General features: G+C 37.5%; 2 protein-coding genes across 4 annotated transcripts in view; one reads left to right on the top strand and one right to left on the bottom strand.

The window, feature by feature from the left end:
• Nucleotides 1–4,635, bottom strand: part of Fbxo8 (F-box protein 8) — a 43,668-nt gene extending 39,033 nt beyond the window's left edge. Inside the window, exon 1 of the mRNA XM_090354184.1 lies at nucleotides 4,392–4,635. The gene's annotated coding sequence lies outside the window, so the exon portion shown is untranslated. The remainder of the gene's footprint in view (nucleotides 1–4,391) is intronic.
• A 309-nt stretch (nucleotides 4,636–4,944) lies between these two features.
• On the top strand, nucleotides 4,945–24,157 carry Cep44 (centrosomal protein 44). 3 transcript variants are annotated; one of them, XM_090354181.1, is made up of 12 exons: nucleotides 4,945–5,263; nucleotides 7,456–7,593; nucleotides 9,412–9,559; nucleotides 11,826–11,972; nucleotides 12,744–12,866; nucleotides 14,168–14,311; nucleotides 15,119–15,325; nucleotides 18,599–18,671; nucleotides 20,811–20,935; nucleotides 21,185–21,222; nucleotides 21,423–21,473; nucleotides 21,951–24,157. In XM_090354181.1, exons 2-12 carry the CDS (start codon nucleotides 7,505–7,507, stop codon nucleotides 21,991–21,993), a joined length of 1,188 nt encoding a protein of 395 aa, XP_090210307.1. In that variant the 5' UTR covers nucleotides 4,945–5,263; nucleotides 7,456–7,504; the 3' UTR covers nucleotides 21,994–24,157. The 3 variants fall into 3 exon arrangements, with proteins under 3 accessions (XP_090210307.1, XP_090210308.1, XP_090210309.1); XM_090354182.1 differs by lacking the exon at nucleotides 21,423–21,473; XM_090354183.1 differs by lacking the exons at nucleotides 21,185–21,222; nucleotides 21,423–21,473.
• The last annotated feature ends 1,663 nt before the right edge of the window (nucleotides 24,158–25,820 follow it).

Below are 25,820 nucleotides of genomic sequence, written 5' to 3'. Positions count from 1 at the left end.
TAAAAACTAGAAAATATTAAACATATTTAATTTCTTCAGATTTTTTGTAAGAAATGTTCCAATTGTTTGCTTTAAATTGCAAATAAATGTTTCATACTTCTCATCACTACCATTTTAAATTATACTTCTTACTTAAGTCCACCACTAAGTACCTAGCAATGAACAATCTGAATAGAAAAATTAAGAAAATAATTCTATTTACAATAAAAAGAAAATACTTGGGTATTCAGCAAGAATGCAAAATAATTTTACAATGAAACCTGTAGTGCTGAGAGAAATGCAAAATACAATAAATAGATGAGAACCCATCAGTATTAATGAATTAGAAAACAGTATTGTTAAGATGTCACCCTTACATTAGAACAAACCAGTCAAGACAATGCATGATCTTGCTTATGTGAGGTATTCAAAACAGTGAAATCCACACACAAAACGCTGAGCAGTGATTTCCAGGACCCAGGAAAGAAGTAAGGCCAGAAATTTACAAAGGGAGACTTGTTATATTTAGGTGTATGGGAAGCACCTGAGATATAAGAGATAAACCAGAAGAAATATAGGCAATTTCACACTGGGTCATGGCCCAAACCAGGTCATAACCCTGAAGATTGTACCTTTAGTTCTAGAGAGGTTATATGGATTGCTGACAAAAGCTGTGTGGGTATTGAATAGTCGGTCAGAGAAAAAGAAGACAGTATCTTCCAGTTAATAATGCTTAAAAGAAATATTCAAAATACATCTATATGACATTTCATTAATCCCAATTTGATCAAATTAACACAATGACTATCACCTTTTCATTCTACCTGTGCTTATTCTTGGCACCTTCCTAACTTTTATCTTAAAAAACTCCTCAAAATACGTATCAATCTTTAGTTGGGAGCCATTGGTTCATACATATAATTTTTGCAACTCAGAAGGCTGAGATACAGAGTATCAAACTTCCAAGACTAGCATAGGTAAAGAATCTATGGGATTCTGTATCTAATGCAGCAATTCCGGACATTTATGCAGTAAACCACAAATATGACCACACTAAGGCTGCCAGCATACGTAAGTTCACTGAAGCACGGTTTACCATGGCCAAGATATGGAGTCAACCCAGATGTCCTCTGTGGAAGAAGGGATAAAGAAAATGTAATACACACACACACACACACACACACACACACACACACACACACAATGGAATTTAGTTGCTTGGTTTTACTTGTTTGTGGTAACTAGAATGTATCTATAAATCTACAAGCAGACACACTCGATGGTAAAAAAAATACATATATATACATACACAGTGGGACATGATAAATTATAAAGGTCTCCAAGCATTCACACACAATAAGAATGAGAAAGATATTCTTAGGGCACAAAGGCACAATATCTATGTGCATTGATCTTGTAAAATAATACTGATTGAAATAAACTCCAGGAAATGGAAATAAGAGATTTTTCCTTTGTTGTTATTTTTCTTTTCCTCTTATGTTATTTGCTTATTAATTTGTTTGGGGAGTATAAGAGGGGGACAAAGAAATGGTGGGACAAATGCAGCAGTAGTACTCAGTACACATTGTTGAAAATGAACTATACAACTTATGGGTGGGAACAGGAGGGAAAAACTGGAAGAGAGTGAGGAAAGGAGTAGCATTGTTCAAAAAGAAATGTACATTTTATCTGACTTAGGTACCCCTTCTGTGATCACATTTATAATAACAATACAAATTAAATTAAATTAAAAGATAATTTTTAAAAAAGCAAGCAAAAAGTCAGGCTAGAAGGATCAGAGGTAATGTGACAAATGTAACTATAACCCCTCTGTACATCACCCCAACAATAAAATACAATTAAAAAAAACCCAAAGGATCAGAGGGCCAGCCAAACAAGCTTTCAAAACTTCCTCCCTACAACCCATCCTTTGCTCTCTCTTGAAATATTTCTGCTTCATCCTCTGAAGTGCTGGGATTATAGGCATGAACCACTACACCCTATCTTGACCAATCCAATATATAAAAGGGCAGTGAATAAGAATATATCCAATTATAGCTGGCACCATGGCTCACACCTGTAATCCTAGCTACTAAGGAGGCTGAGATCTGAGGATCAAGGTTCAAAGCCAGGCAGGGCATGAAAGTCTGTGAGACTCTTATCTCCAATTAAACACTAGAAAATAGAAGTAGGTCTGTGCTCAAGGGGTAGGGTGGTATTATTGACCTGAAGAGCTCAGGGACAGTAGCCAAGCCCCTAGGAGAAAAGACCAAACAAACAAAAAAACCCAAAATCAAATTGTGACACACTTTGCTCATGAGGACCATAAAGCATGAATATTGCCTCTCATACACAATGTTTCAAGAAAGATATGAAACATAAACAAAAAATGATATTTGCCTCTTCAGATAATTAGAAAAAGACAGAAAAAAACCTTCTTCCTTGGAGATAAAGCTAATATACATTTGCTTAGTTTTATAAAATCTAGCATTTTTCCTTGTCTAAATGCACTTCTGTTGGACATATTTTTTCTCAGTTTTTCTTTCCCAAGTTATTAGCCAGGAAATGTACAGCAGGTGGCTCAAAAGTGTCACCCGGAGATCCTTGTCTCTTGAGATTCTCACTCTGTGTAATCCTCTCCCTTCCTATTTTGAGTTGGACTTAAAGAGTTGTTACAAGTACATTAAGAACAATAGTAATGGGATATTATGTCTGAGACTAGGTTGTAAAATCTTTAGGTTTAGGATGTTCTCTTGTATTGCATGCATTAGAGGAAGTTGACTCTCATCACAGGAAGAAGGGACCCATGTGGTGGAAAATCTCAGTCTACCCACAACAGGGGAAATGCACTTGGAAGTATATCCTACTCCACATCAGTAACCTTAAGACTAGATCACAAACCCTAACTACAGTTGAACTGCAAACACATGAAAAACAAAAACAAACAAACAAAAAAACCCCAAGGACCAATCTGTTAAACGAGGCCACAATCATTGGCCCCCAGAAATGGAGAAGTTTCTTGTTTTAAGATGGGCTAAATTTGGAGGTAATTTGTTAGTGATCCATAGATCACTAAAGAAGTATCTTAGACAAACTGTCAGAGTAATTGGACAAAAATAAAAGTTTCACAATTATAATAAAATTGATTTATTCTTACTACTGAGACCTGGTCTATTTGCAAGTGTGGAAGATATTTTGTTTTGGAAATACAGTTAGTAAACTCCAAATTAAAAAAAGGGTGGAATGGGGGTGAGACTGAATGTGATGACTTTAATCCTAGCATTCCTTTTTTTTTTTTTCTTGACAGACCTGGGGCTTGAACTCAGAGCCTGGGCACTGTCCTTGGACATTTTTTACTCAAGTCTAGCTCTCTGTCACTTGAGCCATAGAGCTATTTCCGGCTTTTTCTGTATAAGTGGTACTGAGGAATCGAACCCAGGTCTTCGTGCATGCTAGGCAGGCACTCCACTACTAGGCAACACTCCCGCCCTTGCTAGCGTTCCTTTAATCCTAACATTCCTGACTCTGCATGGGGAAGATCTAGAGTTTGGCTTGGGCTAAACATCAAGGTCCAGGTTAGTCTCGGTTATACAGTAAGACTATCTTAAGCAAAATAAATCAAGAACTAAATAAATAGGTAAATAAATAAATAGGAAACCGACAGCTGAAACAACAAATTGGCTACATTTGCCAATAAAGGTTATTATCTATTAATTTGAGGAGAAACAGCATCCTTAAAAGTAAAAAAAATCGTTTATAAAACAAGTAGGTCAATTGTTAAATTACCAAATACACAGAGTCTAAGACGGAAGTATAAACCATAACAAATGAGAGAACTGGGATTCCTGTAGTTTCACCCAACAAACAATATAAGCACCTGTCACGTGAGAGGCTAGAGTCAAGACAGAGAAGCCAGACTAAAGAACTAGCCAACTTTCCAATCAATATTTGACTACTGTAGCCAGTAACAAGGCACTCCATGTGCCTTGATTCATATTAGTCCAGAGTAGTAAAAAAATAAAAATAAAAATGCCCCCAAACTCCAGTTTAGGGGGCCCAACTAACACCTGGACCCGATGCAAGTAACCCTAGTTGTGTGTAGGCTTTCTTTTGGAGTGGCAGGGTCACTACCTAGAGACAGCCAAGCTGACCTATTCTTCAATGGCCTAGAAACTCAACCAGTCCCGCCTCGTGATACCGATTCCTCCTTTTAACAAGCCATCACGGCTGTCAATCAACATGCTGCGCACTGTCATTGGTCGTAAATTCCATCAGGTCTGTCAGTTTCTACCAAGTGTCAAGCGCCAGGTTGTATTTACTTCCGAGGAGGAAAAAAAAAAACACCAAAATGAGACTGTGCAGGTAAAAAAGAGAAAAGAGAAGTCAGAAATGGTCTAAGCCGACACCGGTACCTGAGCGACCTGCGATCTCCACCGCCGCCGCGACGACTCGGCCTTTGCACCCGAGCTTTTCACCAAGCAGAAAACTGTTCAGCCGGGAACGGGTGCCCGGGCCATGGAGAAGCCAGTCCGGATCTGACTGGTGCAGTTCGGGAGGTGAGGTTGGACACCAAAGCACCCGGAAGAGCACCAGGCCCCCGCGAACTCGGAGCAGCCACAAGGCAGGGATGCCCACCGCCGGAGTTTTGACGTTTCCTATTGTTGCCGGAAGTGACGTGTGGAGCCGGCCCGAAAGAAGAACCATTTCCGTTCTCGCCCTTTCAGATTCGCCACACAATCTTTGTAACTATTTACTGTGTATTCACAGCCAGGATGGCAATTAAAATTATGTGAACTCCTCTTCGGCAGCGGGAAGGAGTATACGTGGAAAAGAAGTCGCATAGAAGGAGCTATTTCCCCCCACTTTCTGGAAGAGCGTGGTGTTGAATCTACAGCTTGGGAACCCGCAGCGCCGAGCACCCGCCGCGGGGAAGGTCCAGCCGCGGTGCGTGCCGGGCAGGCAGCCGCCGTTCCCAGTACAAACCGTTGGCGCGAGATCCGCGCTGTGGTCGCCGACGCTCGGCGTCTGGGAACAGGTGCCGGGGTTCGGGTGTGCGCTCCGGTTTCTTATGCTCCCTCCTGCCGTCCTGGCGGTGCTGAGCCGGAAGCCCAAGCACCTTTCTGCTTTTGGCCGGCAGCTGCGGGCGAGCCGGGCTGCGGCCGCCCCTCCGCGACCCTCCCCGAGGCCCCAAGGTAGGCCAATGGCCGCCCGGGCCTTTTAACCCCTTTAATTCAAGCGGCGGGAAGGGAATCCCAACGCCGGCTTTATCTACTTACCCGACTGGAATGTGTTATTGGTGTTGGCTTTTTTTTTTTTAACTGAGCCCTTTTGTTATTTGGTTTTTTCCCCCCTGAACTTTTGATTTAACGTCTTCGTTTAATGTCCAATGGTTCTTGATCAGTCACACCCTTCCTTCCTCCCAGCCTCCCTTCCTTTTCTTTCTCCTCTCCCCCCTCCCCTTTCTCTTTTCTCTCTTAATTTTTCTTTCTTGTGCCGGTCCTGGGACTTGAACTCAAGAGCCCGGGTTCAGTCCCTGAGCATTGTTGCCCAAGACTAGCATTTCATCACTTGAACCACAGCTGTGGTTTTTTTTGTGTGTGTGTGTGTGTGTGTGTGTGTGTGTGTGTGTGTGTGTGTGTGTGTGTGTTGATTGGAGATAAGTCTCCAATGACTGGATGACTTTCCCATGGGAATAATTATGACAGCTCATCTGTACAGAATGGTACTTAAGACTGGGAAATGATATATTGATTGGTTCCTACTGGATCCTCTGAACTGAGAGCAATCGGTTTTCTTAAAATACTAAATAGAAGAACCAGTAAGTACTTGGTGTTTCCTTGCTTGTATTTTCCCGGGGTTTCCTTGCTTGAGGAATGCATCGTTTCTCCTCCTTATAGAAAAATCAATTTGAAAACTCTCTACTTTTTTTCTAGCATTATGGCTAGACTAAAGAAAGATTTGCAAAACTATCAACGATTGTATATGTGAACACAAGTGCCACTGAGCCCTGCTTTTCTTTTTTTCTCCTAGTTATCTTTGTGGAAAGTGTAACTTTTTTGTTAATCTTTCTCTTTTGCAGGCATGGGGGAGTTGAGGGGTGCACTACTTAGATTTTGAGCTCTTGCCTTATCCTTGTTAGGTTACTTACTGCTGAACCATGCCTCCAGCCCTGCAGTTTACTGGTTATTTTGAGCCCTCTCCCTAGACTGGATAAGTTAAGTTTCCCTGCATAGCTGAGATGTCTAACCAGTGTCGCCTTGCACCTGTTCATTGAGAAGGGGATTCTACTAGGGCTAGCCTCTAGTATGATCCTCCTAATTTCAGCCATGTATCTGGGATTAGAGGAATGAACCTTTTGACATTTTCTCTGCTCTAATACACAGTTTTAATTTAGCGTAAGAGATTAGGAGCTATGTCATATGTTTTAAGCCATCCACTGTAATTATTAGTCACCTTCAGAACAACAACAACCGCAACAAAAATCAAAATCCAGTGATATATGAGACATAATTTCAATGATATCTAACAAATGTGACTGAGATGAGTTAAAAATCTGGTATTATAGTTTATCATTTTCACGACCTCTTCCTTAACCTTCTCCTTGGTTATTTTATAAAAAATTCGGAGGAACCTAGGCAACACTATAAAAACACTCTTTTCTACCTCCCTTCTTCCCTCCCTCCTCTTCTTTCTCTTTCCTTGCCCCCCCCCCCCTCTCTCTCTCTCTCTCTCTTTTGGCCAGTCCTGAGCTTGAGCTCGGCCTAAGCACTGTCCTTGGACTTTCTCAAGGCTAGACTCTACCGCTTGAGCCTCAGCACCACTTCTGGCTTTTTTCTGTGTATATGGTACCAAGGAATCGAACCTGGGCCTTCGTGCTTGCTAGGCAAGCACTCTACCACTAGGCCAAACTCCTGGCCCCGGTTCTTCATTTTTATGTTTAAACTGTCCACCCCTGGCTGACTTTATGCCTTAATCCTCAGATCTCAGCCTCCTGATTAGCTAGCATTACAGGTATAAGCTACCAGAACCCAGCTTAAATTTGATTTTTTTTTTAAACAAAATCTTTTCTCTTGTCACTAAAAAAGCAAGTTTCTAATTGACAATTACAAGAGGGTAGAGTTCTGGTAATCTTGATTAAATCTGTACTTAATTTCCTTATCTCTATTATTTAGCTAATTGTATTATATACTTTCTAAAAGCACAGAAAATAGTCATTGATGGAAGTGGTGTGGTGTAAGTGTCCTATGAAGTATGTTGTAAGGACGCATGAAAATAGGCAACATTATTTATTTTTTTGTTGTTCAGGAATTTATAATAGATACAAGGCAGAATATACTTGATCAATCTAAAGATAATGAGTTCAGAGATAGAGCTAGGATAAGATAAATACGTAAGTACTTATGAGAACATGAACAAAATAAGATTGAGAAGCTTCAAAGCATACTTAAGCAATGTTGAATGAATTTTTTTTCTAGGTGGAAGGTTAGAAAATTTCAAGAGTTGGAGCTGAGTCTAATGTTACATTATGGCAACAGGTGACTTAAAACGAGGTTTACGGAACCTTGAACAAATGCTTCGTTCACTAAATTATCCTAAAGAGGTGGATTATATAGGGTAAGCTGAAATGTCAAATCTATTTGTATTCTTTTTGCAAATAATTCGAGATAGTATATAATATGATAGGAAGATTTTAAGGGAAAAATATTTTTATCCAAGTACCAGTTAAATTTACTTAATGCGTAAAATGTTTGAGAAAGCAAAGCCCAATATGGGTAATTCACGTTTGTAATCTTAGCTACTCAGGAGACTGAGATCAGGATCATCATTTGAAATCAGCCCAGGCAGAAAAGACCATGAGACTCTTATCTCTAACCAGCAAAAAGTAGAGAAGTAGAGCTTTGGCTCTAGAATGCCAGCCTCCAGCATAAATAAGCCAAGGAGTAGCACCCAGGCCCCAAGTACTGTGTGGGAATCAACAAAGACATGTCATATGAGATCTGTCTCCCCTAGATTGTGACTACAGTGGGAGTCATTCTGACTGACCTCACTGTGGATCGGATAGTTGAAGGTTATAGACATCAGAATTAGGCAAATGATTCACAAAGAGTGACAGTCATACAAGAATAACTAGGATACTCTTCTAAACTTGAGTAATTGGCCAAAAATAATTTACAAATGTCAGTAAAACTATTAACCAGTCACAAATAGAAGCTTTTTTCAACTGTTTTTCATATAAGAATTTACCTTTGGGAGCTGGGCACCGGAGGCTCATGTTCCTAGCTACTGAGGATCAAGGTTCAAAGCCAGCCCGGGCACAAAACGTCCTGAGACTCTTACCTCCAATTAACCTTTAGAAAACAGGAAGTAAGGCTTGGCTCAAGAGTAGGGTGGTAGCCTTGAGCTGAAGGACTCAGTGACAACACCAAGGCCCAGGAGTAGGACACTAGTCTTGAGCTGAAAGAGCTCAGGAACAGCACCCAGGCAGAGTTCAAGCCCCATGACCCACACACAAAAAAATTAAAAATTACCTTTGGGGCTGGGAGCTTAGCCTAGTGGTAGATTGCTGGCCTAGCATGCACAAAGACCTGGGTTTGATTCCTTGGCACCAAGTACATAGAAAAAGCAAGAAGTGGTGCTGTGTCTTGAGTGGCAGAGCGCTAGCTTTGAGCAGAAAGTGTGCAAGGACAGTGCTCAGGCCCTGTGTTCAAGCCCCAGGACTGGCAAAAAAAAAAAATAATAATAATAGCTATTTAGCTTTGTAAATTTGTCTAGAGAGCAAATGAGGTAATACAGTCTTTGAGAAGTATAAGATGGTACAAAGGAGATAAAGCAGTAGACCAAGAAACACTGAACTTTAGAAAATCTCTAGTTAAGAATGATTGTTGTCCTTAATGTACTATGTTGTCTCTCATCTCCTTTGCTGTCCCTTGGTTATCTCATATTGGTATAGTATCTCACTTTGTTATCTGATATATTGAATTTATTTGTATTTGGATATTTGAAATTTGATAGGGAAGGGGGGAAAACCAAGACGGGTGGGGGGTGTGGGGGGGGAGGGAAACGGGTACCAAGACATGTGAAAGGGTATCAATGTATGTGAATTAATGCACCTTCTATCTGGCAAATATCATGTAACCCTTTTACTAATTACAATAAAAAAAATATATATATATAAAAAAAATAGAAAGAAAATCTCTAGTTAAGTACACTGCTGGCACTATGGAGTCATTATTTTCTGAGCGCATATACAGATGGGTAACAGTCCTCCATAGTAGTCTGTTCAAGTGATTTAGATGAGGAGACGAGATCTGCAACATCATGCATTATCTGATTCCTGTGCTTGTAGTGTTAAGCTTACATTTCTAGTACTTCCTGACTACCCAGCTCTTAGAATTAAACTCATTAAGATTATTTTTGCTTTTTCCCTTCTAGCTTGATAAAAGGAGACCCAGCAGCATCGTTGCCCATCATCAGCTATTCTCTTACCTCGTACTCACCGTATGTAACAGAACTTCTGGTGGACTGCAATGTGGATCTACTGGGAAAGAATGACATTTGCTTTACCGATGCTGTTTATAAGGTATTTTAAATGGACGGGTTTCAAAGGTTACTGTATTATTATTATTATTATTATTATTATTATTATTATTATTATTACCAGTCTTAAGGAATGAACTCAGGGAGAGCCTGAGCATTGTCCCTTAGTTTCTTTTGTGTTCAAGACTAGCACACTCTCACACTTGAGCCACATTGCCACTTTTCTGAGTAGTTTATTGGAGATAAGAGTTTCTTAGTCTTTTCTGCCCTGGCTGGCTTTGAACTGTGTTCCTTAGATCTCAGCCTCTTGAACAGCTAGGCTTACACCCACCAGAATCTTATTTTACTGAATAATTTTTTATTCCTGGTCCTAGAGCTGGAACTTAGGTCCTGAGTGCTGTACTTGAGCCTCTTTGTGCACAGATTTTCCTCCCCAATGTGGTTTTGAACCATGATCCTCAGATCTCAGTCTTCTGAGTAGCTAGGATTACAGGCATGAGCCACTGGTGCTCAGCTTGAATGGTTGTATAAAGGTTTTGGTAATAACTCCTAAAATGTACAGTCACTGTCATTTAGCAATGGAGGAAGCCTGTTAGGTGATTTCATCCTTGTGCAAATATCAGAATATGATCAAATAAATTTGGATGGTATGGCCTACTGTATACCTGGCACCTGGGTAGCATCCTGTTTTAGGCTACAAGCAGAGCAACATACTTCTGTGCTGAATACTCTAGGCAGTGTTGTAACAGAATGCATACCTGTGTGGTTGGTAAAAATGCTAAGCAATAGGATTTTTAAGCTTGATTGTAACTTGTGGGATAACTTTTGTATATGTGGTCTTTCATTGACCAGAATACAATCTGGTACGTATGTGACTGTGTATATGGTCTGAACAGTTGATAAAATATCTTCATATGTGTAAGGCTTGTCGAAAGGAAACTCCACGCAGTTTAAGAGGCAAAGGTTTATTGAGAGAGAGAAAGAGAGAAAACAGACCTACAGCCGCACAAGATGGAGTCAGGGAAGAAAGAAAGTTATGGCCGGAAGTGAGACATTATATGGGGGGGGGACAGCGGAAGCAGATGTGACCTCAGAGGATGAGGAAATACTTCAGACTGGGAGACCTCCCACTGGGAGACATGACAGTTGCCAGGGTTACAGTCTGGGCGGGGATTTCCAGGGTGCACAGAATGCCAAGGGAAGGAATCATTTCTCCCAGGCAGACCTAACAATAGGCATTTATCTCTTTAAACTATAGACTATGAAAATTAAGGTGAAGTTTAAGTTTACATTATGAAGTTTGTTAACTTAATTACGATATGCCTGCATTTACCTGCTTTGTATCAAATTTTAGTGGTTTTATAATTGGTAAAAATTACAAATATACTCATTCAGTAAAAATTAATTCATAGAACTATATATTAATTTCATTGTAAAAGGAACTGGAACTTTGAGAAAAATTTATTCTTTGAGGTATGAGGTCAGGTTTTATATTATATTGACACTAGTATCTATACTTACATTGAGTCTGATATTGTATTTTTAGTATGTCATATCAGTGATATTTCTGTTTTTTTTGTATGTGTATGTGTGTTTTTTTTAACCTAAGATCCAGAAAGCTTACATAAAAAGCTAAGTGACATCTCTAAGAAACTCTAAGGTTTTACTGTGTACCAGTCTTGTACATTTAAGAAATGAGAAATTATCATAAGACCTTCCGATTTGTCTAAAGGTTATGTAGTGGTAGAATTATAAATGAATAGAACTATGACTTTTTTGGTATCCAGTATGATATTTTAATGAGTTCAGAAGTTTTTCTAGTACCTCTGAGGCTAATAATACCTGTTGATGGTATCTTATGTTTTTCTATCTCTCTGGCACATCCCTACCTGTTTTTTATCTTCATGCTTTTTGAGTTTTTGTTTTGTTTTGGTTTGGTTTTTTGCCAGTGCTGGGCTTTGAGCTCAGGGCCTGAGTATTGTCCTTGGGCTTTCTCAAGGCTAGTACTCTACCACTTGAGCCGTAACACCACTTCTGGCTTTTTCTATGAACAGAGGAGTAGGACCTGGGTCTTCATGCATGCTAGGCAAATACTTCACCACTAGGCCAAACTCACAGCACCCTGTCTGTATACCTTGACTATTGATCATGACTCACACTAGCTCTATAAATCACTTTAGAGCCATTAGTTAATGGCTTCACCATCCTTGTTCTCTCAAAAGTAGCTATTACTGTACTGTCCAGGTGGCAGTTTATCATTCTGAATTAAAAAAATGCTCCTAAATTATACATTATTTTTCTCTTTACAGCTTCTTCGTGATCAGTTTGATTATAAACCAATTTTGACAAAAAAGCAATTCATACAATGTGGATTTGCAGAATGGAAAATTCAAATTACTTGTGACATTTTGAATTGTGTGATGAAAAAACACAAGGAATTGTGTGGTCTTGATAAGGTGATTTTATGAATAGATTTTAGTGCAACTAACGCTAAGTGGTCCAGCATTTTAGTATTTGAAATCAAATCTTAGGTCACAAATTATCATAGTATATTTTAATGTATTACTCATAAATTTGAGTAGCCTTCTAAAGTCTCATGCTTGCTTTAAAAATGGTTTCTTTTGCACATCTGTGACTTTGTGCTGATAGTCCTAAATTAACAATTCAAAGATATTTTTGTTACTTCTTAGATGTTTTTGTAGTTGTTATTTTTTGTGGGTTTTTGTTTTGTTTTTATGTCAGTCTGGGGGCTTGAACTCAGGGCCTGGGTGCTGTCTCTGAGCTTCTTTAGCTCAAGGCTAGCATTTTGTCCGTTGAGTCATAGCACCACTTCTGGCCTTTTTCTAAGTAGTTTGTTGGAGATAAGAGTCACATTGACTTTACTGCCCAAGCTGGCATAACCATGATCCTCAGATCTCAGGCTCCTGAGTAACAGGAATATAGTGAGTTTTTTGAGACAGAGTCTTAATCGATAGCCTAGAATGACTCGGTACTTGCTGTGTAGCCCTGCCAGGCTTCAAACTGATGGTCCTCTTGCTTCAGGTTTCCAAGTGTGGCTAGGCAAGGTCTGTGATACCATGCCTAGCTAATGTCTTTAAGTGACATGTAGTCTCATTAGAGTTGCATTGTTTGCCAGTTCTATTTTAGAAATGAATGAGTGGGAAGTGGGATTTAAATTTATAGTATGCTTTGTACAAAAGTTACTATATCTAGTATATTTTTTTAAGACTCCATCATGCCAAAGAAAGAAAATGGTTTCTGATAAGGCAGAACCTTCTCAAACCAATGAGAAAGCAGCAGAAGCTGTTGGAATTGGCGATATCACCGGCAGGTTTATGACTTCAGGAAAGGTAAATAAAAACTTGCAGTGTGTAATGAATCCAATAGACAAGATTCATCTTTCTGAGATGACATTCTAGTCATAGTTCCACATTGTGAAAATTTTTAATAGCATATTCTATATAGTGTTTGAGAAATATTCCTAAAGATAGGAATGGAAAATTGAACAAGGCTATATTTCTAGTTTTGTATTCTATCACATTTCCTAGGTAAAGTAGTAGTCATTTAGGTAAGTTACATTAGGTAATTGGTGCATTTACTCTTATTTATATAACCTCTTTAATTTTTTTTGAGATTTATTTATTTCTTGCCAGTTTTGTGGCTTGAACTCAGGGCTTGGGAACTGTCCTTGGACACTTTTTACTCAAGGCTAGCACTCTGCCACTTGAACCACAGTGCCACTTCTGGCTTTTTTCTTAGTATGTGGTACTGAGGAATCGAACCCAGGGCTTTGTTTATGCTAGTCTGGCTTACATATGATTTTTTCCAAGTCTTTCCATTTCCTCACAAATGGAGTGATGTCGTTCTTTTTTTTTTTTAAGTAACTTTTTTTCATGGAACCTTTCAGATATTTACAAAAGTGTCTCCTATCCACTTTAAACAGTTTACCAATTTTGATTTCACGTTTTTATTTTAATTTGTGAGGACCCAAGGCTTGAACTCACTTTTGCACGACAGTGCCATTTCCATAGTTAATTGGATATTGAAGTGTCATGGACTCTTCTGTTCAGACTGGCTTCAAAGTATAATTCTCAGTTCTTAGCCTCCTGTATAGCTAGGATTACATGTATGAGCCACAAGTTTTTGGCTTATTTTTATCATTTATGATAACCATTTTAACATTTTGAAACAAATACAGATATCACTAAGTAATTACTAAGTAAAAAAAAGTAATTTGGGGGGCTGAATTTTGACCTAGTGGTAAGAGTGCTTGCCTAGCATGCATAAAGACCTGGGTTTGATTCTTTGGTACCACATACATAGAAAAAAACTGGAAGTGGTGCTGTGGATCAAGGGATAGAGCTCTAGCCTTGAGAAAGCCCAAGGACTGTTCTCAGGCCCTGAGTTGAGTCCCCACAACTGGCAAAAAAAAAAAAAAGTAATTTTTTTTTGGTAAAATATGAGAAAGCTTTTAGAATTTGAAGCACAATATCATTGTACATAAACCATTTTAATAAATGTATAGTGTACCAATTCATTATGAAGTAACTTGAACTTTTTTAATGTTTAAAGAGTCGATATGCTTTTTGCAGAATTACTGTGTATATGTTTAATATAATTGTGGTAATAAAACTCCATTGTCTCTATACAGAAGAAAGCTCTGGTGATTCGTCACCTGTATGATAAAGATAATATTGACCTTCCTGATGATACTGGAAGTTCAGTAACAGATGTTTGTGAAGAATTTGATTCGGATGACATAAAGACTGATGAAATAGTAATTTCTGAAATAAAGGTATGTGAAATCAAGACCCAGCAATAAGTAAGAATTTAAAACTTTTTTTTTCTTTCAACACATCCCTGTCTTCCTTATTTTCGTATTTATGATTATTTCAGAATTGATGCTTTGGAGTACCTGTAGCCTTCTAAATTATTAATCATTTCATACTGTTTGTATATTATCATTACTTAAGAATCAATTAATTGCACTGGGTGTAGGTGTCTCATACTTGTAATCCTAAATACTCAGGAAGCTGAGATCTGAGGATCAAAGCTCAAAACCAGATGAGCAGACAAATCCACAAGATTCTTATTTCTAGTTCGCTAATAAAAAATGGCTAGAGGGATGGATTAAGTAGTAGAGCATAAGCTCTAAGTGAAAAATCTAAGCAAGATCATAAGGCTCAGATTTCAAGCCCAGGTAGCACAAAATCAAAACATCTGTCAGGTGGTCATTGCGTTTCTTTCCTATTATAGAATATACTCAATAATCTCAACACTGACTTTATGTTCATTTCCTCTTGGCTTGATGCTGGGTGTTGTTTCAGGAAACTAGCTTGTTACAGTTTTCTTGTATTCATAAGAATCACTAAGTAGAAAACATAGTTATTTCTATAATTTTTCTTTTAGCCAAGGAAATGGAGGCATCAAGCTCATGTATATGACAAATTGATTTAAGTATTCAAGCAGGCTTCCTCTAGACAGTTCTGTAAACAATTACACCCCCATCGATGGAAAACAACACAGTGCTATAGGATGTTTAACATTGATTTTAAGGGATTGTGGGTCATATTATGGTCTTTAATTTTGTTAATCATTTTAGGATATGAAAAGTATTCCTGAGATTACCGCACTTCAGACAATGCTTACTGAGTGCCATGAGAAGCTTAAGAAGTTACCTTATATAGAACAAAGGTTGGACATGTTGGAAAGTTCAATTAAAGGAAAAGTGATGGTAGATGACAAGACTTGGACTAATCTTCTTAGTCGTGTTACTCTTCTGGAAACAGAATTACTTTTGTCTAAGAAGGTATATTCTTTCCCTTATGTATTCCTTGCTGCACTATTCATAATAGCCAAATTATGGAAACAGCTCAGATGCCCTACAATGGATGAGTGCATCAAAAAAATTTAGTACTTATGCATAATGGGATTTCGTTTATACATTATAAAGTATAATTATCTCATTTGTAGGAACAATGGACGGACCTAGAACAAATTATATTTAATGAGATAAGCCAAGCTTAGAGAGACAAACAGTACATGTTTCCTGTCATATGTGAAAGTTTGATGTAAGATACAACTACACATGATAACTTATATAAGACTGGGCATTCATATACTGTCAGACAAAAGGGGATATTCTTAGGGAAGGAACCCAAAAGCATCATTTTAAATACTGTTTATCAAATGAGTTCCAAGAAAGAGAAACATGGGGTTTTTGTGGTGATGTGGGTTTTTTTTTTTTTTTTTAATTTTTTATTTTAGGGGAGTGAAAGGAGGAACAAACAAATGGAGAGAAGGGTGAACAAATGCAGTCAGGATATTCAGTACTCACTATGTGGAAAATAAGCTATGCAACTTGTAGGAAGGGATGGGAGAGGGAAATTGGGGTAAAGTGAAGGAAAAGGTAACATTGTCCTCATTACCTGACTTAAGTATAATAATTCCTTATTCCTTAAAAGTAACAAAATTAACCCTAAAGATCCTTGGATGCTGATCAGGTTAAAAAGCCATCTGCATTACCAGGCCTCAACAGCCTGCAGCCAACCTCCTTCTCACCCATCAGTGAAGCCTGAGAAGCCTGAGTGAACCGTAGGGACACTGACCAATTAGAAGAAGACAAAGGGGAGGAGACTTTGGCATACATTACTCTTGCCACAGGGACTTGTTGACTGTCCACGGCAATGAAGTCATAAGCTGTGGAGCTTATGATACATGTCTCTGCTAGAAAAAAGAAAGTGAAAAACAGTCACCACTGGAAGGCTGGCATATGTGTACAGCATGGAGAAGGGCAAGAGTTTCTTGGGATATGTCACCCCACCCTGCCTGTGTCTGTCTGCCTGTCTATGGCAGAGTAACCTATCCCTCCAACAGTTCTCTGAGGACAGAAGGAAATTCTAAATGCTGGGCCAGCCCAGGCTCAGGATCTGACCACCGGAGGGGATGGGGACCAGTGAGGCTCTCCAAGACCTTTAGTGGGAGCCTGGAGTGTACAGTAGTCAGGAAGCAGACTTGGTGTTTGTAAAGTGGATTTTTCTGTCCCTGGAATTTCTGACAGACATATTAACATTGTCAATAGCACTGACTAAGATATCCCTGTGAATAATCGTGAATCCATTCTTGCCTGGGGTGATGGGTGCTGCTTGTTTCTCAGCTGCAGATCCACAGTGGTCAAGTGGAAGATGGCCTAGCCTTCCAGCACCTCTTTCCTACTTTATATGACTAGTGGGAGTTGGTTTTGATGTCAGTGGGGGAGTTGGTGAGTAGGTAGTCAGGTGTCATGAGCAAAGGTTGACTCTGGCGTGAAACTTCCCTCTTCTATCCCAGCCCCACCTTTTTTAAACTTGCATCTGGGGCCAAAGTTCTCAGCTTCTCTGAGATTCTTTCTTGATGACAGTAATACGAGGAGCATCAACTTCATGGAGTTCTTATACATATTAAACGAGCTGCACAACATAAAGTACAGCAAGTCGTGCCTGGAATTGCTCTACCACTGAGAAATGCCTTCAGCATTTTTCTTTTGTTTTTGCTGCCTTTTGACTGTTTGGTTGCTTTGGTTCCCCTGCCTCCCTCCTCTGCTTCCTCCCACCAATCGCTACTGGGGTTTGAACTCATGGCCTCACTTAGGTATTTTGTTCAGAGATGATACTCTACCACTTAATCCACCTATACTTCTGGCCTTTCTGTAGTTGATTGGAAATACGAGTCTCTAATAAAATCTACCAATCAAAAAAGAAAAAAAATAAGAAAATTATATTTTAAAAAATCTAAAGCAAATTGTGGAAAATACATACTTTTATATGTTAACATAACATTAAAATATAATATTTAGATAATATTATGTAAAGTAATATATGTATGAGCTGTATAATATATCCTATATATTAATTTTATTGTTATTCTTATAGTATAGAAGGTTACTATTTCATAAAATGGGTAATAACCATTAAATCTTTTGGAGCAGTGTCATCCTTTCCTTCCCTTTCCACTGCTTGCCCCCTCCTATCCCTGTCTACAAGTTGCATAGTTTATTTTCCACATACTTTATACTGAATAGAATGTATATGATATATATAGTAAATAAATATTTTCTTAATATATGCTTTTCTACATATATATTTCAGATATAATAAAGTATTCTTTTTTAAGTTAGCATGCATCAGTTGTACATGTGAGAGTTCAGTGTGATACTTATACATACATAAACTAAGTATATGTCAATAAGCCTCATCTCCCTTCCTCTCACTATCTCATGCCCTGCAGTTCCGACCACTGCGGCTCAGAGTGGAGAGTATTAGCCGTGAGCAAAATAACCTCAGTGACAGTGCCCAGGACCTGAGTTCAAGCTCTATGACCACCAAAAAGAAAAGCATTTTGTTCTCGGGACTTTTTTTTCTTTATATGTTATATATTGTTTATAAAGTAATATGAAAATATTATCAATATTATGAAAATATGAGGGGTTTTTATTGTAATGTATAGAGGGATTACAGTTATATGCACCAGATAGTAGGTTCCTTACTTCTCACACATTGTCCCCATTTCCCCTCTCCCAAGGGTTTTTTTTTTTTTTTTTTTTTTTTCCAGTCCTGGGCTTGAGCTCAGAGCCTGAGCACTGTTCTTGGGCTTTCTCAAGGTTAGAGTTCTACCACTTGAGCCTCAGCACCACTTCTGGCTTTTTTTTTCTATGTATGTGGTACCGAGGAATGGAATGGTACCGAGGAATGGTCTTTGTGCATGTGAGGCAAGCACTCTACCACTAGGCCAAACTCCCGGCCCATCCCAAGGGTTTTTTAAACCTATCTTTTAATGGTATAAATGGCCTCTTCAATTTGTAGGGAACTTTGTTTTTTTGCAATAGTAAGGTTTGAACTCAGAGCCTTAAGCTTGCTGGGCAAGCACTTAACAATTTGAATCACACTCCTTCCCCTTTTTGCTTTGATTTCTTGCTTTTTTAAGGTAAAGTCTCTTTTACTATGATCCTCTTACTTCTGCCTCATTTTGTGCCATCTTTATATTTTTGCACGTAAGACTTTTTTTTCTTTTCATTTTCTTTTAAATATTTCTCTGTGCTTTCCAGAGTGAGTATATGGAGTCCAACACAGCGAGTGAAGAGTACTCTTGCAGGACTGATGCGGATGCTCTGCCCTTTGGTAAGTTATTTTTTTAACAACAACAAATATTATCTTCAAGGAGGAGGTGCCATTTGACAAAGCAGGTTATGAGTACAATGCATCTTGATCAGTATCACCCATTCAGTGTTGGTTCTCCCCCGTCACCCCCTTTTTCTCTTACTGTTACTTTTCTTGCTGCTGTATATATGATGAGTTCTTGACTCTGTCACTCTGGCTTCATTCATCTACCTCTTCTGCAAGTACCAAATGATGTTAGTGCTGGTGTCATGACAAAGGGCTTTCAGAAATAGGCTTTTTATAAAAATTGAGTGACATTAGCATCTTTGAGCCTTATTTTTTAATGAAATGAAAGTTTTTTAATTAGCCTGAAAGCTACTAAACCCAATTGTGTATATCTTAGTACATAGTAGATAGCTGAATTCCCAGTATAAAAGTGTGAAGCTAGTAAAGCTGGTTTTTTTTAGTTTTTAATCATTTTGCTATAGAGTAATAGAAGTTGTCACTTCAAACTTTTAATCTAAGTTTAAACAGTAGTTGTGTGATTAATATGTATAAGGGGAAAAAACATAATTGTCAATAATCTGGGAATTGTAAGTGTTTTGCATTTGAACCCCTTACTGATGCTGACAAAATGACTAGAGAACAGAGAAACATCTTTTCTATGTCTGTGAATGTCACAGTGAGGTTTTCAGTGTGACTAAGCAGCAACAATGGGTTTTCCAGCAACAGTTTTAATTCTTCTATTTTTTAATGCAAAGATCTGCATTTTTTGTCATGTTCCTATGATTGCTATTTGTAGAAGACATATATAATTTGATTTATCATGAAGTTAATATATAAATATTTAATATCAGGTACTACATATAAATAGTCAGAGTACATCATACCTCTATGTGCTGGCATTATTCTAACTACTGCATTAACTCATTTAGTTCCTCAGGCAACCATGCAAACTGAGTTTTGTCAATGTCCTTATTCTACAGATGAGGAAACCAAGATAGAATGAAAGTCTGTCACTATGTCAACAGCAGCATAGCTATTAAGTAGTGAAATGGAAGTTAAGGACTCAAAATGGTGATTCTTATCATTAGTTTTTGCAAATTGTGAACTGAGCAACTAGACCTCAGTGTAATGACTTATAATCCTTTTTGGATGGGTAAAGTGTGTTAGGCTTATCCAAACTCACATGACCTTACTAGTGCCTCCTTTTGGTGGAATTTTACCTTTGCAAAGAGCTGGCGGGTTTAGGTAGCTCCTTCTAACTCCTGACCTTATAACTTACCCTTTAAAAGGAAGTTTAGTGCCTTATGGAGGGAGGGTTATCGGCTTTTTCTGATTACTTCCTACTTTTAACTTGGGGCGTTTTTGCTGCCAAATTTTCTTTTCTGTTTGATGTGTGGGATTTATTTGGTGGAAATAATATTGTGTCTGTGTGCGCGCACGCGCATGCACTCAACTTGGCATTTGTATTTTGAAATAATTAACTTTTGGGCAGGGGTTTGGCCCAGTGGTAGAGGGCTTGCCTAGCAAGCATGAAGATCCTGGTTCGATTCCTCAGTTCCATATACATAGAAAAAGCTGGAGGTGATGCTGTGGCTCAAAGTGGTAGAGCTCTAGTCTTGAAAAAAGCCCAAGGACAGTGCTCAGGCCCTGAAGTCAAGCCAGGACTGGCAAAAAAAAAAAAAAAAAATTAACTTTTTCTGGAAGTGGCACTGTGGCTCAGGGACTGCTCCAAGAGTTCAAGCCCCACAACCGACAAAATAAAAAGGAGGAATCGTACAAAATAATTAACCTTTCGTTTAAAACTCTTATATGGCACTAAAGATCATATTGTCTTTTCCAGTTATTTTGTTGTTGTTGTTGCTGTTGGAGACAGTACTGTGTACCTAAGCTTGCCTTAGGGTCACAATCTTTTGGTCTTTGTGTTTTAAGTGCTGGGATTACAGGCGTATGCTAGGTAGCCCAAGTGATTTTGCAATTTATACTAGCCAATTTTTAATATCTAGGTCTTTGAATATAGTCTGTTTTCTTGAAGAAAAATTACTAAAACTGTATTTGATCTGTACCAGTAGCCATATTATATTATATTAAAATAATACTTGGTTCCCCTATTTGACCTAAAAGAAATAGGTGACCTAAAATTTAATTTCTTCCCAGATAAGAAAAACAATGTAGAGGGAACTGTGAGTGTCCCTCTTTCCTCTGGCTACAGTACACTACCTTCAGATTCAACTTCCAGAACCTCCACAATTAATTACTGTGGCTTGAAGAATGTCTCAGAGGTAAGGACTGACCATTACTTAGATTTCTTTCTTAAGGTCACCAGGAAAAGGAAATGTTGGTTTTAGTTGTATATACTGTTGGCAAGATAAACAACAAAACTGTAGATCTCTTAAGCTCTCAATACTTGTTTGTGTTGAGTAAACAACTACTAATGCAATGTTTCAGACTTTGTTTTATATATTCATGGTCCATTGTGAGGATGGTTCACTTTGAGAAATTGCCTAAATTTGTTGCTTTTTAAATTAAAGGAAACAACAATCCAGAAAATGGAAAGGATGAAAAAAATGTAAGTAACAGAAAGGGGCCACAGAAATTTGTTTCTCCGTGGAGAATTGTATTGGGTTATATATAGAGAGAAAGTGCATCTGTCTTGCAAAACTTAAATGTCTGTCATTGGGTGTGGAATTTCCGTCAAGACTCCTGTGAATAATAAATCCACCCACAGTTAGGTGTTTGTGAGTTGTGTCACTGTTTTGGTTTCAACAGGCTATGTAATGAAACTAACTGGATTAAGGAATGCAGAGATATTTTTGATTGGTAGGTAATCCAGAATTATTTGTTTTGTTTTTTATTGGTGATGTCTTAAAATATTAAGTATATGTAGATGGATAGTTGGGAGAAAATTTCAGTAGTATTAAAGTACTACTAGCCATTTCATTAAGTTAGTGATGATACGTTTATATATAGTGCAAATGACATCTAGCTTACAAAAGAGCAGATTAAAGAAAATCTAAGGTGAATTATGTAAAAAGTATTATATAAAAGCCTAACCTAATGCCTTACAAAACTATAGTAATCTTTTGAAATTTGAAAAAAATCCCAAAATAATTTAAGCTCTAAAAATTGACTTTATTTTCCTCTTTGTCCATAATATTCTTAAGTGTATTAATGGTAACAAAATACAAAAATAAGTAAATATCCAAATTTATTTTGGACTTAGAAGCATAATGTCACTAACTTACATGTTACAGACTATGAATTACTACATAACATCATTTTTCTACTCTATTCCAGGTTTGAAGAAACTGCAGAGTTACTGAAGTGCTCTAGTCGCTAATTGTAGAACTTCTTTCTGCACAAACTCCTCTAAAATTTTAGCTATTGCATATGTTACGTATTTTAAGAGTTCTCTGTAATTACACTCTGTAATTAATACACTGCACTATTTATTGGGAATTTGGATTTCATTTGGTATCTGAGTTTTTCATTCTTTCTTGAATAAATACCTTGAATATTTTTGAGCTATGATAATATTGGTTCACTCATTTTCTCTTAGGAAAAAAACCTGTGATCTAGCAATTTGCTTTTACAGAGTGAAGTCATTACAGCCACCACTGGGTTTTTTTTTTTTTTTTTCTTTGCGTTGACATTTGTTGGCAGTGTGCTAAAGTAGTGTGTTTGAAAGTCCAGGCTTGAGGACCAAGGTTTACATCCTGTTGGAAGCATGCCAACTAGCACTTGCATATTGTTCCCTGGAGGCTTCTCCTATGTACAGTGTTGCCATCTGTGCTGATGAGTGTGTTGTACTGAGAAGTTTAAAAAGCTCATTGGAAATTAAAGAAAACAACGATGTAGCTATTTCATGCTTAGTTGCAAAGCAGCAATACCTTTGCAGTTAATTCTGAGAATGTGAGGGGTATGACTCTCCTTTTGTATTGAAGCATGTCTAGAAAGTTCACTGTGAGAACCTGCTCTCTCCTGTAACACAGTACCTGCACACAAAGACATTGGTGGTACATGGTGGCAAGGGTTTTCTTTCTAATGGTGGGATAGATATGCATCTTATATATGTATATGTATAAATATGTATATATGAGAGAAAAAGCCTTAAATCAAGAGAAAATGAAATTCATTTTAAAAGCTATTATATTTTTCTGACTTGTAAATAAAAATGTAATAGTAACAATCCTGGTAACACTCAAGTAAATTGACTCCATTATTGGAAAGATGGAATATTTTTCTTTTGTTGTATGTGTTTCACCTGTTCTTTGATGTTTTTCATATTCATCTGTCTACATTGTAATTTGATATTTGGCCGTCAAAATATGAACCTTAAATTATAATTACAAATAGAAATAATTTTTAGAAAGCTTTTAGGATTCCAATAAATGTTTAATTATTATACACTTTAAAAGTATGAACTTTTATGTTAGCATACAGAAGCAGATAGCCCTGAATTTAGCAAAATTTGAATACAGACTGTAGTTGGTTAATCCTGAATACTTTTGTTTTTCAGTTATAGTGTGATACATTCATAAAAAGCACAGTTTTGGAAAAAAGAAGTTGGTCTAGTAAGTCACTCCTGGGCTCCTAGAACCAGCATGGAATTATAGTACCACCTTGTGGCTGGTCTGTATTTTATCTTTAAAGCTAGTGATTCCTCAGAAAAAAAGGGGAAAGTTTTGGGGGGAAGATTGATGAAAGGTATCTTTCTCTCTTATCTTCATTATCTCCTTTTTTGTTTAAATATGTACCACATTAGATAATTTGAAACATTTTGAATCTAATTTACATATAATATTTTCAAAATAGATGTGTCTAGTGAAAACATTGTTTATGTTACCAAGTACAATTTGGAATCCAAATTATTTATATTTTAGCTAACAAATTTAAGCAAAAACAATTAAGACAGTGAGTAACCTCTCTATTATTTGACAACATAATCCTAACATAATAACAAGCAAAATTCTTTTACTTCATCAAAGTAGAAGGACTGCCAATTTATTATTCTCTTTTGAAATAGAGATTCTCTCTAACAATTACTTTGGAAAATATAATAAGAAACCAGCCCCTTTGGAATGACATAGAAGTCAGAGAAGGTATAGCTACAGAATTAACCCTTACTTAACTGGCATTTTCATTAATTCATTTCCAGAATTCCTCTTTAAGCTAGGTTGAAGAACCAGTCACCATACTACTCACAAACGCACCAGCACTGCCCTATCTGAATTATACTCATGAGTAATTCTACACTTAATTGAAAAACTAAAGGGCTAAGTAGATCTAGATGAGGCCCTGAGGGATACTATAAGGAAATTATAAGTAAAAACTAATCAGGACTGAAAAAAATACTATCAACTATTTCTGAAAAGTCTAGGCAAATCTGAGGACAAGTACACTGGGAAAAATAGTTCTGTCAGTTTTGTCTTACTCTTATCATTTTAATGTGATGTTTTGACATGTAATATATTCCTTACAAAATAAAAGACTTTTGAACTGTTTTATGCTGTTTATTACTCAAACTTTATTTGGTGAAGCATTAAAAGGTAAAAGGATATTGTCAGTTTTATAAGCACAGTATCTTTTAAGCTTAAATAACATAGCTTCAATTTTTATATTTTAACAATTCCCACATTTGTCTTCCTTTGAAGCTGAAGAATATAGAGGGAAAACTGATAAAAGTAATAAAAACATTTAAAGTTAAAGTACAAAATGAAAGCTGGGGCTAGTGGTCTGTTCCTATCATCTCAGATGTTCTGGAGCCTGAGTGAGACAGGAGGATCATGAGTTCTTGAACACCCAGCCCAGGGAAGGTTAATGACACCCTATCTCAAAAAGTACTTGCTATGTTACATAACTAACTCATCTGTGTATAACTGACAAATTAAAAATAAAAGTTGTGAGCACAATTGAAGTGTACAACATTTTCCAGACAAGTATGAGGCCCTGGGTTCAATCCCCAGCAATAGACAGAAAAGGAATGTGAAGGGAGTGGAGGGGAAGAAGGAGAGCCTGCTTCCCTACAAAAATAAACTTAATTGTTAAGTCATTTGGCCTTTCTTATTTCTGGTGAAAATGGCAAGTCACCGAGGAAAAGCTGATTGTTAAGATATTGAGAATATACAGATTGACTTGTTTTCTTCTGTTTGCCAGTACTAGCGTTCTAACTCAGGGTCTCATATCTTCACCCTCTCCTGACGTTCTGCCACTTGAGGTACAGATCTAGTTCTGGAACGCTCTCTTTTTAGCATTATTTAAAAATTTGGGATTGAAATACTTGTAGGGATGGAAGTTTTTTTCTTCTGAAGTTTACTAAATCCTGTGATTATATTTGAGATGGAATCCTAGATGCCCAGACTGATCTCAAATGTCTCTGCTTAAGAGATCTGGTTCGTCAGGCTATAATCTCAGCTCACTAGTAAAAACTTAGAACAGAGGTCATATGCAATAACTCCAATCTATAAATCATTTTCTTTTTATATTGTGGATAAGTATTAAGAGGAAAGCAAAGAATAACTTCCACAAATATAGCAATTTAGATAGAAATTATTTGGGATAGGTCATACTTTGTAGACTCAGTTCTTTATGTAGTCAAAGTGCATGTCCTAGATGAATTTAATACTGAATTATGGGAGACATTGGGGGAATGTGGGGGACACATCAGAATTATGCTCATTTCTTCTGTCTTGCTTATGTCTGTGATCTGGTCCATGAACAACTTCATCTATACAACTTGTTACCTATGTGGTTTACACTTGTAAAAATGTTATCTCAAGTATTTCTCTTAAGTTCTGTCTTTTGGTTTTCAGTCTTTCTTGCCATGTTAATTTCTCTATTGGCCAAACTTTTTTCAATTTTTATTTACGGCAAATTGTAAGTAAGAGTGAGAAGTCCTGAATTCAAGCCCCAGTACCGCCCCCAATAAAGGAAAGAAGGAAACTCCAGTGCTGCTGGCTTACACCTATAATTCTAGCTACTCTGAAGGTTCAAAGCCAGCCCAGGCAGGATGTGAGATTCATCTCTAATTAACCACTAGAAAAGTAGAAGTGGAGCTGTGGTTCAAGTAGTAGAGCACTATACTTGAACAAAAAAGCTCAAGAACAGCACACATACACACACACACACACACACATGACTTGGGTATCGGTGTGTACAGAAAATTAT

Source organism: Megascapheus bottae, chromosome 20 (assembly GCF_031878675.1).
Source record: "Megascapheus bottae isolate mThoBot1 chromosome 20, mThoBot2.hap1, whole genome shotgun sequence".
In the NCBI taxonomy this organism is placed as follows: Eukaryota; Metazoa; Chordata; class Mammalia; order Rodentia; family Geomyidae; genus Megascapheus; species Megascapheus bottae.
The sequence above is the reverse complement of the archived record's forward strand: the minus strand, read 5'-3'. Positions and strand labels throughout refer to the sequence as shown.

Coding starts and splice junctions, on each gene's coding strand:
- Cep44 (XM_090354181.1), top strand. CDS start 7,505: ATGGCAACAGGTGACTTAAAACGAGGTTTACGGAACCTTGAACAAATG. Junction 11,973..12,743: donor AATTGTGTGGTCTTGATAAG/GTGATTTTATGA, acceptor TATTTTTTTAAG/ACTCCATCATGCCAAAGAAA. Junction 21,474..21,950: donor TGCAGAGATATTTTTGATTG/GTAGGTAATCCA, acceptor ACTCTATTCCAG/GTTTGAAGAAACTGCAGAGT.